General features: G+C 40.0%; 1 protein-coding gene across 1 annotated transcript in view; it reads right to left on the reverse strand.

Annotated features, from left to right (window-relative positions):
* Positions 1 to 1,444: 1,444 nt before the first annotated feature.
* GFRA1 (GDNF family receptor alpha 1) overlaps positions 1,445 to 15,165 on the reverse strand; it is a 132,611-nt gene continuing 118,890 nt past the window's right edge. Inside the window, exons 8-9 of the mRNA XM_058029607.1 lie at positions 3,229 to 3,285; positions 1,445 to 2,518 (exon numbers count right to left, since the gene is read on the reverse strand). Of these exons, the coding sequence (XP_057885590.1) occupies positions 2,357 to 2,518; positions 3,229 to 3,285 (219 nt within the window). The 3' untranslated portion in view covers positions 1,445 to 2,356. The remainder of the gene's footprint in view (positions 2,519 to 3,228; positions 3,286 to 15,165) is intronic.

The raw sequence follows: 15,165 nt of genomic DNA on the forward strand, positions 1-15,165 counted from the left end.
CAAGAGAGATACTGCAACCAAAGCAAACATTAAAAAATCTTCAAAAAGTATATACTATACTGGGAGATTATTAAAATTCCCGATACTGGCTAAAATGTTTAATGTGCTGAATACAAATGGTATTTCAGAGAAAGATTTGTGGATCAAAGATGGATTTAATAATCATAATGTTTAGGAATTTGTTTTGAAAATATTTTTAATTGGATAATGTCAGACTTCTGAATTAAAATGCTGTGTTCATTAGCATTTCAATAGGTTATACTATCAACTCCTTTTGACATAAAAGAATTTGATTCATTTTAAAAATCATGAATCTCATGATCTTTTTTCTGCTGCCACTAGTTTTCAGTAATTTGATTATCTTCTACAAGAAGAGCAACAGGAACCACATGGGCTTTGCTGGTAATGATGGTCTATATATCTCTTCTCCGAAAGCAGCTCTGCTGCCTTTGAAAGTAATTTGCAGTTTCTTATCAACACAGAATTAAAAAGTAATATTGTCTAATTTGTTATGTTCAGTGGCACAGAGTATTGTAGAATTCTATCACATGCAAATCGCTTTGAAACCTGTGTTATGTGACCATAATCAAGAGTACATAAATGAATTTCAAAATTTATGAAAGTGTTTATTATTAGCCAAGAAAAATCTCAAAAGACGAACTCGTCAATAGGTTTAATAGTCTCTTAGCAAGATGTGTATTTTGCACACTCAAACCTCAGTGCAGTTTATAAAATAGTAATTTGTACTTTATAGTTGTATTGCAAATAACTGGTCTGGACATTTCAGTGCAGGACAGGGCATAATTGTGTAAGTCTCAGAGTGAATCTGTACATTCAACATGATGAACTCCTTGCTTGCAGAAGTTATCTTCTACTTCCAAGAGGAACCAAAACTGATTACTGTTGATCACTTAGACATAACTGCTTGTAACAGTCAACAAGCCATCACAGTAAGGTATAAAGACAGCCCTTAGGAGAAATGCTGCCTATCTGATGACATTTAAAGCTTTAAAGGATTCCTTCTAGATACTGCAGGAAATCATCATGAGCCAGCGCAGGCTGCCAGTGCCACTGAGTGGAACCAAGCCATTAAATCATGTCTACTGGTAACACTGCCATCCAAACCATTATATTAATTTATGGATCTGGTCTTGCAAACAGTTCATCGTGTCAGCAATGCCACGGTCTGTGGTAGGAACTACCAGGGTGAGAAAAGCCTATCACATGGGTACATGTGCAGGATGCTGCCTTGCAGTTGGATCAACCATCCTTCTGTGTTGGTTTTAGCAGTTCTAAGAAATAAAAACGGTTTAAATGATATCCTACTACCTCTTGTCCCTCTACAATGTTTTGATAAGAGAAGTAAGGCATGAAGTTCCTGTAGCTGTTTGATCTGACATTATCAGGTATGTATAAACAGATGATGATGTTTTAGCAGAGCAAATAAATTGTATGTCATTTTTTTATTAAACAAAGAGTATAATAACTGGACTATATTATCACAATGGAAGCATAGAAGACCATAGACTGTACAGCTGAAACCCTGTAGCAATATTTGTTCCTCATATTTAAAGAAATGTATCTTTATCAAGCTTTCACAATGGCTGCATCTTGCTAATGTAAAGAATCTTCACTCTTGTTAAGGCTAGATGATTATAATTAAAAGATAAATGTACTGTTAGGAGGTTCTACGCCACACTCTATGAGAATTGAACTGAAAGACATACATTATACCTGTATGTGAATTAGAATGGCTTCTCAGCAGGGAACGCAGAATCACTTACAGTACGTAAACATTTAAAGAGGAAAATGCTAACACACTGAAAGAGTTTAACATCAGTAGCGATTTATCAAATGAAGGAGTTTCATAAAGTCCACTCTCTGGGAGAACATTCACCATTAGACAAAAGCCTGGCATCCTTGATAGTCTGAAGTTCAATCAATTTGAAAACCAAAACCATTCAATGAGATAAACAAGATTTTAAGAAAACCATCATCTTCTTTCTCAGGTAAAAGCCAGAATTAAAATAATAATTATTAAAATAATCCAACCAGGTCGCTTTACAGGCAAATTTACACACTGTCTCTTTAAAACACAGCATGCCCAAAAGCCTTTTGGGTTTGGAATGTAGCACTGCACCAAGTATTTCACAAAGCCTCTAAATATCACAAGAAGCTTTTTTTAGAGAGAAAAAAAAAATAAAATTCCAGCTGACTGAGACTGTTCTAGCAGGAGTGCCTCAGCTTAGCTCCCAGACCTGGAATTCCAGATAAACAACAGAGGACAGCAAACAGATTTATTTTTTTGGGGGGGATTTTTTTTTTTTTTTAACACTTTTGTCCTTTTGTAATGCAGCTACAAGACGACTGATGAGCTTAGGGACAAAGAGAGTGAGAGTGCAAGTGCCATCAGGGTGAGCTGTGTGCTTAGGTAGGAGCTGGTGGGAATGGCCAGGGAATTCTCCGCGGATATGTGACTGGTGGAGACGCCCGCTGTGTTGTCCTTCCCCAGAGCGTTCTGCAAGACACAACACCTTCCTTGGTCACCAGCACAGCATTTGCATGGCAAAGCATTTCAGTTCTACTTCACGAAACTCGTCCTTTGTTTGCCCATGTCCCACCCTCCACTGATACCTGCACATCAATCTCATAAATGGAATGATAAAAAGAGCGTTAAAACAGATGTCGCAATGACAGTACTTTGAAATTAGTTAACACCAGTACTGCACACTTCAAAAAAGAGAAGAATATTTAAATATTCTTACTTTAGCAAAGGTTCCATGTGTAAAAGTACGGAGTTTTTTTTTTAGGGATCTGTGTTTATCATGCCAGTTTGTTTTATAACAGCAAAAGCAAGACCCCCTAGAGAAACTGCACCTTCTCTACAGTCAACAGAACAAATCTGTTTGACAAGTTAACAATAACAATAAATAAAATTTAATCCATGGGTGCAGATTATTAAGTAAGTGGTTACTAGGTGCAGTGGTGTTTACTATGGGATCTGCCTAAACACGTACCATACAGGTACTGAAATATCAAATCAGCAGAGAACTTTGAGCCCAGCTCTGAACTTCTAAGTGAGATCATTCTTTAATGCATTACGATATCCAAACACAACAAAACTGACAAGACAAGTGTGAGGTAGCCCATGATAATCCTGACAGACTCAGAATGTCTTTTCTTATGGGGAGGCACCTGTGCTGTGAAATATCCAAGATCCACACTTACCTCATTAAGACAGAGCTCTGTATCTACAGATTCATTGGATTTTCGCTTCTTCTGTGCCTATGAAAAAATACAAATTTTATTCCCAGTACAATTTATACTTCCAGCAGCACAAAGCACTTAGATAAATTTGCATCAGTTGTCATAATCCTATAATTTTGACAACGATTTGCACATTATTAGCAAATAAACTCCAAATGTAACTGCATGTTTTCCAATAACATTCGCATTCTCATTTGAATTTAGAGCAAAATTTCCAACAGTCAACTAAGGGTACTTAGTAATTACAATGATGAGTGCCATCAGCTGCAGAGAACATGTTATCTCTTCTATGGCCCCTTAAAAATGCTTCTGGACATTCATGAGAAGAAATGAAATGTGATAGTTAATAATGACCATAATACTACTGCATATTAACAAATAATCTATGATATACCTCAGTTTTAGGAAAATATACAACACAGGAGTATTTTATCATTAATGACTCTTGTAATTTTCCCAAATATTATGATAAAAATATAAATATTATTTTAATATGTGCCACGGTTGCCAGAGAATCTCCTCTACAAAGCTGCAAGAAGAACACTGACTCAAGCAAGAAGCATTTCAGGTGACATCATCCACACTGGAAGCAGCAGCCTGCACTCTGTCCAGCAGCAGGAGGTGTGTAATATTTCCACTCCTCAAGTGAACAAGTCTGGGCTGGGTGTGCTCTGCTTTTCTACAAGGGCAGTTCCAATCCCCAAGGTGTGGAAGGTGCTCTCAATAAACAGTGCTGTGGCTGACTTGAGCGCTTCAGTGATTCTCAGCATCAGTTCTTTTGTAAATTCCGGAAACAAACCAAGCACCCTTTTATGGCAGGTAACTGAGCTGAAGTAAATCAGTTCTTGTAAGAGAAGACATGGGTTTAGAAAACTCCTGACTGCACTGGGCACGTCTGGTGCCTCCACCTGGAAGTTTAGTGGGACCTACAACTTATTTCCTGCAAAAAAACAAAGATGTGAATCTCAGAGTGCTGCTTTCATTTTGCAGTGCAGAATCTCACTGGTTTAGGCAGTGATGGCCTGGACTAAAGCAGATGGGAGAAGGGCTGAGCAGTCTGATTTTATGCCCTCAAAAATTCAGCTCCACCTACTGATATTTATTTCATATCTGAGAGCCACTGGTTCTGCCAATGGATACAAAACAGTCTTTGACCTAATTACTGATTTTAGAATTCAAATGAAGGAACTGAAGTTCATATTAGGAAGCACATCCTCTGCTTTTGATGATACATAACACATTACAGACAACTGAAAAAGTGAAACAGCTGGGATTTAAGAGAAAGCTTAGCTATAGTAATAATACATACTGAATACATGTTGATAGTGTTTGTATATGATAAAATAATAGCTCAATTTACTAACAAACATCCTCTGTAAAATTTCCTTCTCACATACCCTCTCTAATAATTAGAACCATTAAAGTGGTTATGGGAAGCATAAATTTACCTGTCTAAATGGAAAAAGAAATGCCTGGAAGTAAATTTACAACAAAAAGAAGCATCACAGTGAAGCCCTCGTGCTGTGTTTGTAGAGGACAGGAAACTTCTTTTAAGGGCAACTGGGTACCTTTCAACTCCTAAATGCTGGCTTCAAGGAGACAGGTAAAGAAGGATAAACTAGATTTAAATCCTGATTTTCCTATCTCCATAAAACCCATACTACCTTGAATTGGAATGTGAGGCTTCAGATAAAGCCTCTGGATCAGAGGTTCAGATCCTGAAGGTGTAGGCTGTAAGGATCATACAAGCCTCTTATTTCTCAGTTGGTCACTTATTGCTAACTTTCCTATTCCCATGTGTTTGTTTATTTGAAATACTGCTTACACCTGCTGTGGACTGACAGCACTATGCTAACTACAGGTCTACACCTGGTAGTTGGTCTTAACACCAAAGTCAGAATTTATACGCCTTTTTTACTGTGTTTATCAAATGAGTGAAGAGAAAAACATCATTATTTTGCCTATATGCAGTAAAGTCTTCCTTTACTTCATTCAGCCTGAAAAGAGTAAGTGCAGATATCTACCTTTGAGAACACTATTTTAAGGGTAAAATCAACAGCTAAAAAAAAAATCACCATAAAAGCCCCTTTTCAATCATTTTGATAAACATTGTCTGGTTTTCATTTCGAAGGTGATACTTCTCTTGCATCCATGTACTTATTGGAGACATTGTAACATCAACAACACTTATTCACATGCATCCTCTATTAAAATGTCCTCCTCTCTTAGCACTGAAAAGCAATTTTAATAATCAGACAGGCTTTTCCCTTATCAAAACAGAAAGGACAGTATCTTCTATTTAAAAATACAACAAAAATGCAACCTTTTATTGGGAGGAAGGCAAACAGAAAGAAAAAACTGTCATTCTGAGGATGAGATGAGACATTATATGCCAAGTTTCAAATTGGAAGAGTACATTTTTAGTGTTGAGTTATAAACCTGTGAGAATGGGTTATAATGGAAATACTGGCATAGGCTGCACTACTGGAATACAACAGAGCACCACTAAATCACAAATAATGGGATAAAAACCCAAACCTACTTGTTGAAGAGAGTGCTTTAGTGAATGTCCTTTACTTAAAACCAAAGGGGAAAATTCTTCCTGTCTTGGGCAGAAATAGCTCTACACCAAGCTGAATTCTTTCTTTGTGCTACAGTGAGTGAACACCTTACCAGAGATTAAAAATAAAATCAGAGCTTAGAGGTTATGCTGGTAGCCCTGGTGGAAACAGACCCAGACTGGGAGATGTGCACTTGAATTAAAGAGGATACCCTCTGCAGCCAGCTATTTACTTTCTAACATCTTCCATTATCCTAAAAATTTAAACAAGAGAAATGAGTGTCCATCACGTACAGCTGCAGACAATTCTGGAATAACTGCACCACCAGTTAATTTGGGAATTGAGAGTTGTTCATTATGCAAGATGCCAAAGATTCACTGCCAATCCCATCTCAGGTACCCAGCTTGCCTACCACGCAGGCAAGAAGGTGTTTTCAAATGTTCTGGAAGTACCTAACTCCACAGGAGTAAGGGAGCACACACAAATGGCTAAGTAGTCTGTATTCAAATTTGTATTCTTTAAAAATTTTAATATACAGCTGTTTATCTGATGATAAACAACTTTATATTAAAATAAATCTATGGGGACTCCATCATTAAATAAAAAAACAAGCAGGGCTGGGCTGATAAAAATGATTATTTTTAAAAAACGGTGAAGGAAAATCAGCTTAAAATAAGTGGCTAACGAAGATGTATGAGTTCTTTTCTACTGAGGAAAAATAGCATTTGCTAATGACTTACTTAATGACACACTGAGCTGTGACATATCTCAGTCTGTAAAACAAAGTTACATAAATGGGCTGACACTTACTCCAGCTTTGCAGGGAAATTGTAATTCATTAATGTGAGCTACTCTGGCAAAGCTGCATCCATACAGCCAACAGGCTTGACCTCACTTAAGCTTTTATGTTTTCTAAAAATGAATACCCCCTCTTCCCAGAGAATCTCCTCACTGCAGCAGCACATCTCAAGCAATAGATGGTATTTAGAGATAATTGTATTTAAGCATCTCCTGATGAGCTTCAGTATCATGTCTGCTAGTCACATATAAGCCTTGTTTTGATCTCAAAACCCTTAGCTTTCAGTATTAGAACAAAAATATTGGACTTGGTCAGGGGCTGGCAGAGTAACCAACAGTATGTCCAGGAAAAAAACCCAAATCTCATTATGAGAAGCAAAATTTTACTTCTTTCCTAGAAAGAGAGTTAAATCAGGATTAGCAAATGACCCACTAGTTTTCTGAAAAGGGAAAGAAATATTGCTTATAGAGACATTTCTCCTTCAGGAGACTCTGCGGACCTCCATGTTTCCTTCTGGTCCTAGATGAGTTTAGTTGTATGCCCCTAATTAGTCTTCTTTTGCCCTGCACCTAATAATGATCATAAGATCCTCCTAAAACAACTCCCTGCCTTCCATCTCCCAAATCCCTCTGGGTCCGCGCTCTGCAGACACTACAGCCCTGAATTTATGCCCAGAAATGCAATCTTGCAATTATGCATCCAGCTTTGCAAATCCCAGCACTGCATGGTTAATGAAAGCACTAAACACTGCAGCAGTGCCTCACCAGGAGTCACACACACACTCAGGGCTTGTCACCCAGCAGGATTTTTATATGTTCACTACAGCATCAATTTCTGTTCCCCAAAGCAAGGAAAAGTTCTGACTGGGGATGTCTCCAAATGGAGGTGAGCTTTCATGGGAGGGAGGGAAGGGAAGGAGAGGGATGTACAGGGAGCTGAATGCATTGCTCTGAATGCAAACAGGCACAGAGTGAGCACCCAAATTCAGAACCCAGCCCCTTCCTTTAGCTATTTATGAGCTTTATGGAACGTATTGCTTGGACAGGAAGAGGCAACAGAAGCATCATTAGGACAGAAATGTGCTAGGTAGGCTGTTTATACAGCTAATTTTAATGAGTAAGCCCTTGTCCTCTCCTGAAATCCTGGTTAGTTATGCTAATATTAACAAGCCTTTCTGAAGAAGAGGGACAAATCTCCCAGAATGCATCCTTCAAATGACCACACTTCTAAAGTAGCCATAACAAATGAGTGTTTGTTCTTTTTGTTCTTCTCCTGTGTTGATTAGAGAGATTTACTATGCAACTAACCTGCTTTCCCCAACAGCAGGACACAAACAATAAGCAGAGAAATACACAGACTGTAAAAATGCAATCAGTTTAACTCTTCTGTGCTCACTAAGTGGATGGTTCATCTATCACAAGTGACAACAGTATTTTCTTATTAGCACAGGAGTACTCTGCCACACTGGAGTATAATTACTTTGTACGAGAAAGATAAGAAAAGTGTGGGTCAGAGACACAGGCTAGTGAAATAAAGCTCCAATTCAGCACAGGGTAATTCTGAAACCCATACCATCCAGCCAGAGTGCAGAGCTATTTAAGCTATAAAAACAAGCAGCTCTGCACTGTCCTATAACAAAGCAGCCAGACCTTCTCTCTGCTTTGTTCTTGTTTTTTTTTCCTCTCTGCTGAATCAACCCTCCAGATACAAGCTCGGGGCATGAAATTATCAGTTGTCATTCTGCATAAAAGCACTGCAGTTCTGCCATGACACTGTGGAGAGAAGAAAGTATCTTCTAGAAACAAGCATCATGAAGACATTACTGGCACTATGCTCCAGAGCTACACAGATAGCACCCAGCACAGAAAAGAAGCAAATCACAAGATTTTCAGCTGAGACACATTAAGTTAAGTAAACAAAGCATCCCCTGGTGCCCAAATATGCACTGGGAAAACACACACTGAGGGGATTTTCAGAGCATTTCCCTTATCCCTCAACATTAATAAATTCTTGCTGGATTTGAGGACTTAAACATGAGAAACAATAAACAGAGAGCAACCTTAAAGCAGTGCAGTTTCTTTTCTGGCCAGGAAAGAGAAGATCTATAGGAATCCTCTGGAAGAGGGGCAAAGGTAGGTCCTTGTTGTGCTAAAGCCAGCTCTGCAGTCAGCAGGGAGGGAGAAGCACCCAGTCCCTCTGGACAGGGCCAGGTGGGCTGGGAACAGCATCTCCTGCCCAGACTGCAGAGGAATAACAGCTCTGGTCTCACAGACACTGCAGACCCTTGGGGCTACTGACAGATGCAGATGGAAACACACACAGCAGCAGACACCAGTTCAGAAATCTAAGAAATGGGCAGAAGAGTTGATAAAGTCTGATATGGATAGAGGGAAAACTCCCTTCAACTTCTTCAATTTGCAAATTTTTAGAAAATTTGATTGAAGGGGTAAGAATTGGAAGTAATCATCCCAAAATGGGCTGAAAAGAGTGTGGAAGGAAGGAAAGATGACCTATATTATATTAATTATTGCTAGACCATTCCAAGATCCTTATGTTAATAAACATGAGACCTCATTAAGCTCCATCTCTCACTGCACTTATTTGGCTGGGATAACATGGCACTGAAATTGCCTAACAGCAATCTTAAAGGTTTTATAAAAAACAGATCCTATCAAAAACACCAAACTGATCAAACAGCTTACAAGGACCAGACATGGAGATCTTCAAATATTTATTTCAAGCAATTAGTTTCCCAGTGAGCACAGCACAAAATATGATACCCAGCCAAGACAACTGAGCTGACTTACCTTTCATGGCAGTACAGTAACTTGCTAACAATTTTGTTTTCTTGTTCAGTCATTCATTTAGCTGAGTAAAATTAATTTCTATAGTCCCAGATTCTTCCTTCCTATTTTTAGGGGATATTATGCAATTCTCCTAATATGGTCTTTTTATGGATTTGCTGCAAGCAAATATTTTTGCATTAAGAAAAGCAGAGAAGGGAACAGAATACTAAAAAGCAGAGACTGAATAAGTTTTATTAGGTTAATCTCTCAACATCTCAGGCTGCCTAGGTTGTTGTGTTTTTTCTCTAGTTATAAAACTAAACATCCATGTAATCCAAAGGTGAGTTGTTTTGGATTTTATTACTAAAATGAATTTCTCTAGTGATTCACCACAGAGATCAACCCAGTGCCATGGACAGCAGGTACTGGTAGCATCTGGTTGCTGCACAGTGAAGAGCACCTGAAGTAAAACAGCAGGAACACAAAGCCATTGTAGTCCCAGTTAGAAGGGGGGAATTTTGAGGGAAGGTAAACTAGAGATCCCACAACACTTCTCCAGGCTGGAGCATGTGGCCCCACGTGTCTGAATATCAGAACAAAGCTGTTCAGCTTGGCAGCAGGTGAAGTTGCTGCCTCCTGGATTAGCCACAGTGCCCTGGAGTGTGGTGGGAGCAGCCCTGAGCAGCTTTCAGCCAGGGCTACTGCAGCTCTGTGCTAATGAGCCTTGGGAAGAGGCACCAAACCCCTGCAGGGCTTCTGCAACACCTCCAGGAGTGCCTGGGCAGGGGCTCCAGGACAGGCAGAATTCCCTGTGCCTGCTGCTGGCTGGAGAGCTTCCCTCCCTGCAATTACACCCCAGGACAGGGGATCCAGGAAAGGGAGAATTCCCTGTGCCTGCAGCTGGCTGGAGAGCTTCCCTCCCTGCAATCACACCCCAGGACAGGCTGCAGCCAGGACTCTGCTGAGGGAGCCTCCACAGCCAAGAGCAGAGCTGCAGGAGGGATGCTCAGCAAGGATGCTCAGCGATGGCTCAGCCTTTGAGGCTCCCAGTTGGAGCTGCAGGACGTGAAGGGATGGAGCAAACAAGGGAGGTGAAGGGATGGAGCAAACAAGGTCAGGCACTGCCTCTGTGCCCTGGCAGGAGCAGGGCTGCTGCTCTGGGGTTCTGCAGCTGGAAGGGAAGATCGGGCAAGCTTGCCTGAACACCAGGCTGAGCCTCAGCACGACAGGAAGCTTCCCTTCGTGCCATGCCAAGCCTGAGCAGCCAGCATTACTGCTGCTTTTCTGAGCACTGCCCTCACTCATAAATTTTAAAAGGGAAGGCAAGGGAATGACCATGAGCATCTGCTTTTTGTTAAGTGCATCAAAATGTTCAGGACTTTCTGTTAACAATACGTGTGTGCACGTGTGCATTGTGAGTACTGGCATGGTTACATGCACAGACACAAAAAACACAGAAAGTCTTAAAAGGGTGAAAACACTTCAGGTAAAGAGTGACTCTTCCTGCAGTTACAGAGAGGCAAAGGCTACAATGAAGTAACAGTGAAGAAGCCTTGCACAAAAAGGTAAAATAAACCAGTTATCTGAGCACCCACCGTGCTGTGTCCATCCCTCCCTCCCTTTGTTTAGTTTGCACATTTCAAGCCCAACATATGAATTCCCACAGTTGTGTGGTGGTGCACCCAAGTCCCACTAAATCACGGCATGATTCAGAGGGTAGTTCTTTTCTTTTAAAATAATCCACTCTTGAACAGCTGTGATTTGGATTAATTAGCGAATTTCGCATTTTTGGCACAATCTGCTCTCCAGAAGTGCCACTGAAATAAAAAATTAAAGCATTCACTCTCTTCTCTAATCCTGTAGCTGAATTTTGCAGGTGCACAGATGCATCCTTAGAACTGGCAGGGCTGCAATTGTAGTGAACTTGCTGCAGTACTTGTCTCAGTTCCTTTCTAGCACTGACAATACTATTTAGAATAAAAATATGTAATTCTTTTTTTAATTGTGGAATCAAATCTAACAAGGCGAGTATTTTAAAAAAAACCCAGGTTATGGTGTATTGTGGCTTTGATAGGTAGCTATTCCTCAAGAATTTAGCTAGAACCATACACATAACATGAAAATTTTACCCAAATAATTAATGTTTTAGATCTTTTTTAATATGAAATATAAGACAACTTCAAGCATAGCTGCTAGCAATGTCTATGACAACCTATTTTTATTTTCATTAGAATAAAACCCTTCAGATGTCTGCAGAAAGGTGTTCAAATTCACTACTATCATCCCTGTTTAATAATTCTGGAGGCATTTTAATTTCTAAAAAAAAAGTGAATTAGTATCATACAATTTGGATTACTATCATTTTATTTTCTAAGCCAAGCGTATTTTTCAACAGATTTAAGTCATGACTGAAAAAAAAAAATCCAACTGGTCTCATTCACAGATCTCCATTAGCTAAGCTAGACCTTCGTTTGTCCTGTCAGCTTCCTAAATGTTATTAAAAGGCCCCTGCAAAATGGATCTTAAAACTCAATACTTGTGAAAGACTTTGATGGAGCATCCAACATTCATTCTCCCCCTGCTGAAGTGAGTGAGGGAAAGAAAAATCACCCCTTCTCAGAAATACTATCAGTGAAACCCTGACAGTAATTCTCTTTAATGGGTTATCCTACAGTGGACCATACTTTAATGGATGGTATTAGAGTGGCCTTCCTCATATCCCTGATTTACACATGAATGATGCTCTCACAAACAGCCACACTGTAATTAATGAGCTATTCAGAAAAGCACAGAAACTCCTGTAAGAGATCTCTGCAGAACCTTGGCATTGTTTGAAAGGTGCCTTATTTTTACTGCCCACCACACCAACAGGAATTTCTCCACTTGCCAGGCAGTACCAACTGGAAATCAAAAGCAACTTCCTAATTTCATCTGCATATCTGGCCTGAAATTTGAAAAGTAAGAAGCACAGAGGATTTTTTTCCATCACTGAAAAAATTTTCTTACACACAAAAAAGTAGTGTGAATGTTAGATGTTTAACAATTATAACCCCACTAAAACAAAACTGTGTCTATAATGACCAGATTATGCAAATGATTACCAGATTATGCAAAATTGTATTCACGGGATATAATCCTTCTTTGTTTCATCACACAAATTCTTCACAGAAGGACAGAAGGCTCAAATTTTTGTTTACATTTAATAAACTGGAAAATAAAAACAGATGAATGCTAATAATGTCAGTAATGCAGATCAACATCACTTGGGGTATATTTTGAAATGTTTCCATACTAAGCTGGAAGTAGTTTTAGAAGCTTAGTTGTGACTAGTCTGCCTACTTTTTGAAGAATTAAATTGTGGTAGACTGGATAGTTCAGGGGATTATTAATGGGACATACAGACTGAAATTCCAAGGTAGCTTGTTTAATCTAGCTCAGGTCAATACTGACAAGCAGTTTGGAAATGAGGAGGTGGTTCTGAAGCACTTCTTCTCTAAACAGGACAGGTTCAATGCACAAAAGTGGCACTAATTTGCACCTCGGGCAGTGCACCTCGTTAGAGACTGGGGAATTAATGGGGTATAGGTTTATAATATCACAAAGCATGCAGAATGTTTTCCTATGCCCTTCATTTCTTTTCTGTGAGATGAGCTGCTGTGTCAAAAAGGGACAGTCCCACTCTAGCCTCAGATTTTTCTAAATTTACTATAAACACTACAAGAAAAATCTTGAAGGTGCCTTGTGCTACCAAATTTTAATATCCTTTGGTGGAACGCAAGAGATAGAGATTATATGATTTCACCTAGAAAAACATTTTAGGAATGCTGTCTGAAGAGAATCTCAACTGATGATTGTTGGCAGCAAATATTTCCCTGAATGTATAATGGTTTTATTAATAGTTCTGGACGGAGCTAAAGTAGAAAACAGAGCAAGTGAGGGGTGGTTTTTTGTGATCTACCTACTGAGATGCATCTAATACCTCACTAGCATCAGCTTTGTCTTCCTAGCAAGTTTCAGTGTCAATACAAGCATTAAGAAAAAGTACACTGGTGCGTGTGCCAACCACAGCAGCAGTCTGGCTTCTTGTGTTACTCCTACCTACAGATCAGAGGGTGGAAAGTCACAGGATGCCAGCACTGCTGGAAACAAGGGATGGGTGTGATGCAGACAGTACCTTCTGTACATTCACATTTGCTGCTGTATCTGGACACCGGTGCTGATTCTGCACCCCTGAGCTGTCCCAGTCAGAAGTGAATCAAGTGGGCTGAAATGCCACGTTCAGTGGCCAAGACAGGCCAAGGCTATCTAGTGACTGAGAGCAGCATCCTCAGGAGGGATTTGGGATATCTGTGCTGCTCCCATTCAGTGGCTGCAGCACACATGCCACGGCAGAGCTGCTGGGCACAGATGGATGGAGCTCACTCCAGCAGGCTCTGCGCAGAACAAGGGGCAGCAGATGATGAGCAGGGGCCTGCAGAGCACATGTGAGCAGATGTGTCTCGCTGGCATGGACATGACGCGGAGCTGAAGCTTTGCCATTTGCTCTCTCTAAATGTCCATGGAACACCAGGGTCCAGTCCCCTGTTACAGGGACAGAAGCCAGGCCAAGTGGCATTTAAGGGACCGTGCCTGTGACAGGGACCCTCTTCAGCTCCCAGAGAGCAGAGCTCTCTCTCTCACCGAGGGCACTTTCCAAAGAGCTGCACTGGCACTAAATATAACATGAGCCACCCGCCTGAAGGTGAAAAGCCTCTGCCTAATTAATTATTCCTAAGTATTCTCATTAAGCTGTTCTCTGGGTATACACAGACTGTGTTTTTTATCTAAACCTGTTTAGTTGTGCCTATAAAAATCTGAATTTCTTCTCTGCATATGCCCATGACTGAGTCCTTAGGAGTAATCAGGAAACCTTAATCAAAATTAACAGGAACTCTTGATGAGAGCAGGATTCTGCAAACAGTTGCAAGAATTTCTCAAAGTTCAAAACCAATATGAAAAAAGGGATAATTATTTTCCACTGCATTTGCATTTGGATTCTGAAACTGTATACAAGCAGCTAGATCTCTGCAGGAACAGACCCCAAAATTCACCCTGAGGACCAGACAATGGCAGTGCATATGTGACTGAGGTGTGCAAAACAGCAACACAGAAATCACCACAGACCAGGCAAGATACATGCAACTGTTAATGCACTACTTTTCCTACTGCAGGTAAGCCTTCATAAAAACCATACTGAATACCATCAGAACATTTCTGATCAAATCATCTTTTTTACATTTGTGAAGGCACAAATTTAGGAAGGAGTTTTCACAGATTCTGGTAACTGCTTTGCTTTTGTCTGTGCACACCTGATTTATAAACCCATTTATCCAACTCTGCACAAATTAGGTACTTAGGGCTGCAGGTAGCTTTTTAGAGCCTGCCTGGTGCGTGCCCTACCTGCCGCACATATAAAAAATTCAAATGCACACATTTCAAATCTGAGGATGAATTCAGAACATCCAAATGTTTAGGGTCATGTGGTAATGCGTAACTTGCCTTGAATCAGAGGTTTCTTGAGGCTTCTGAAAATGTCAATCTGGAAAACTATAGCACCATGTAATGCAGTATTTAATAAATTACTGCCTGAATTCCTGATTCTGTTTTAAGAAAGACATGAGGGAGGATAATCCTATAATTCTTTAGGAAGCATGCTGAGTGAACCTATGAAAAATATTCTGTGTTATGCACACCAGTCTGTTTACCCGTGACT

Source organism: Melospiza georgiana, chromosome 8 (assembly GCF_028018845.1).
Source record: "Melospiza georgiana isolate bMelGeo1 chromosome 8, bMelGeo1.pri, whole genome shotgun sequence".
NCBI lineage: Eukaryota > Metazoa > Chordata > Aves > Passeriformes > Passerellidae > Melospiza > Melospiza georgiana.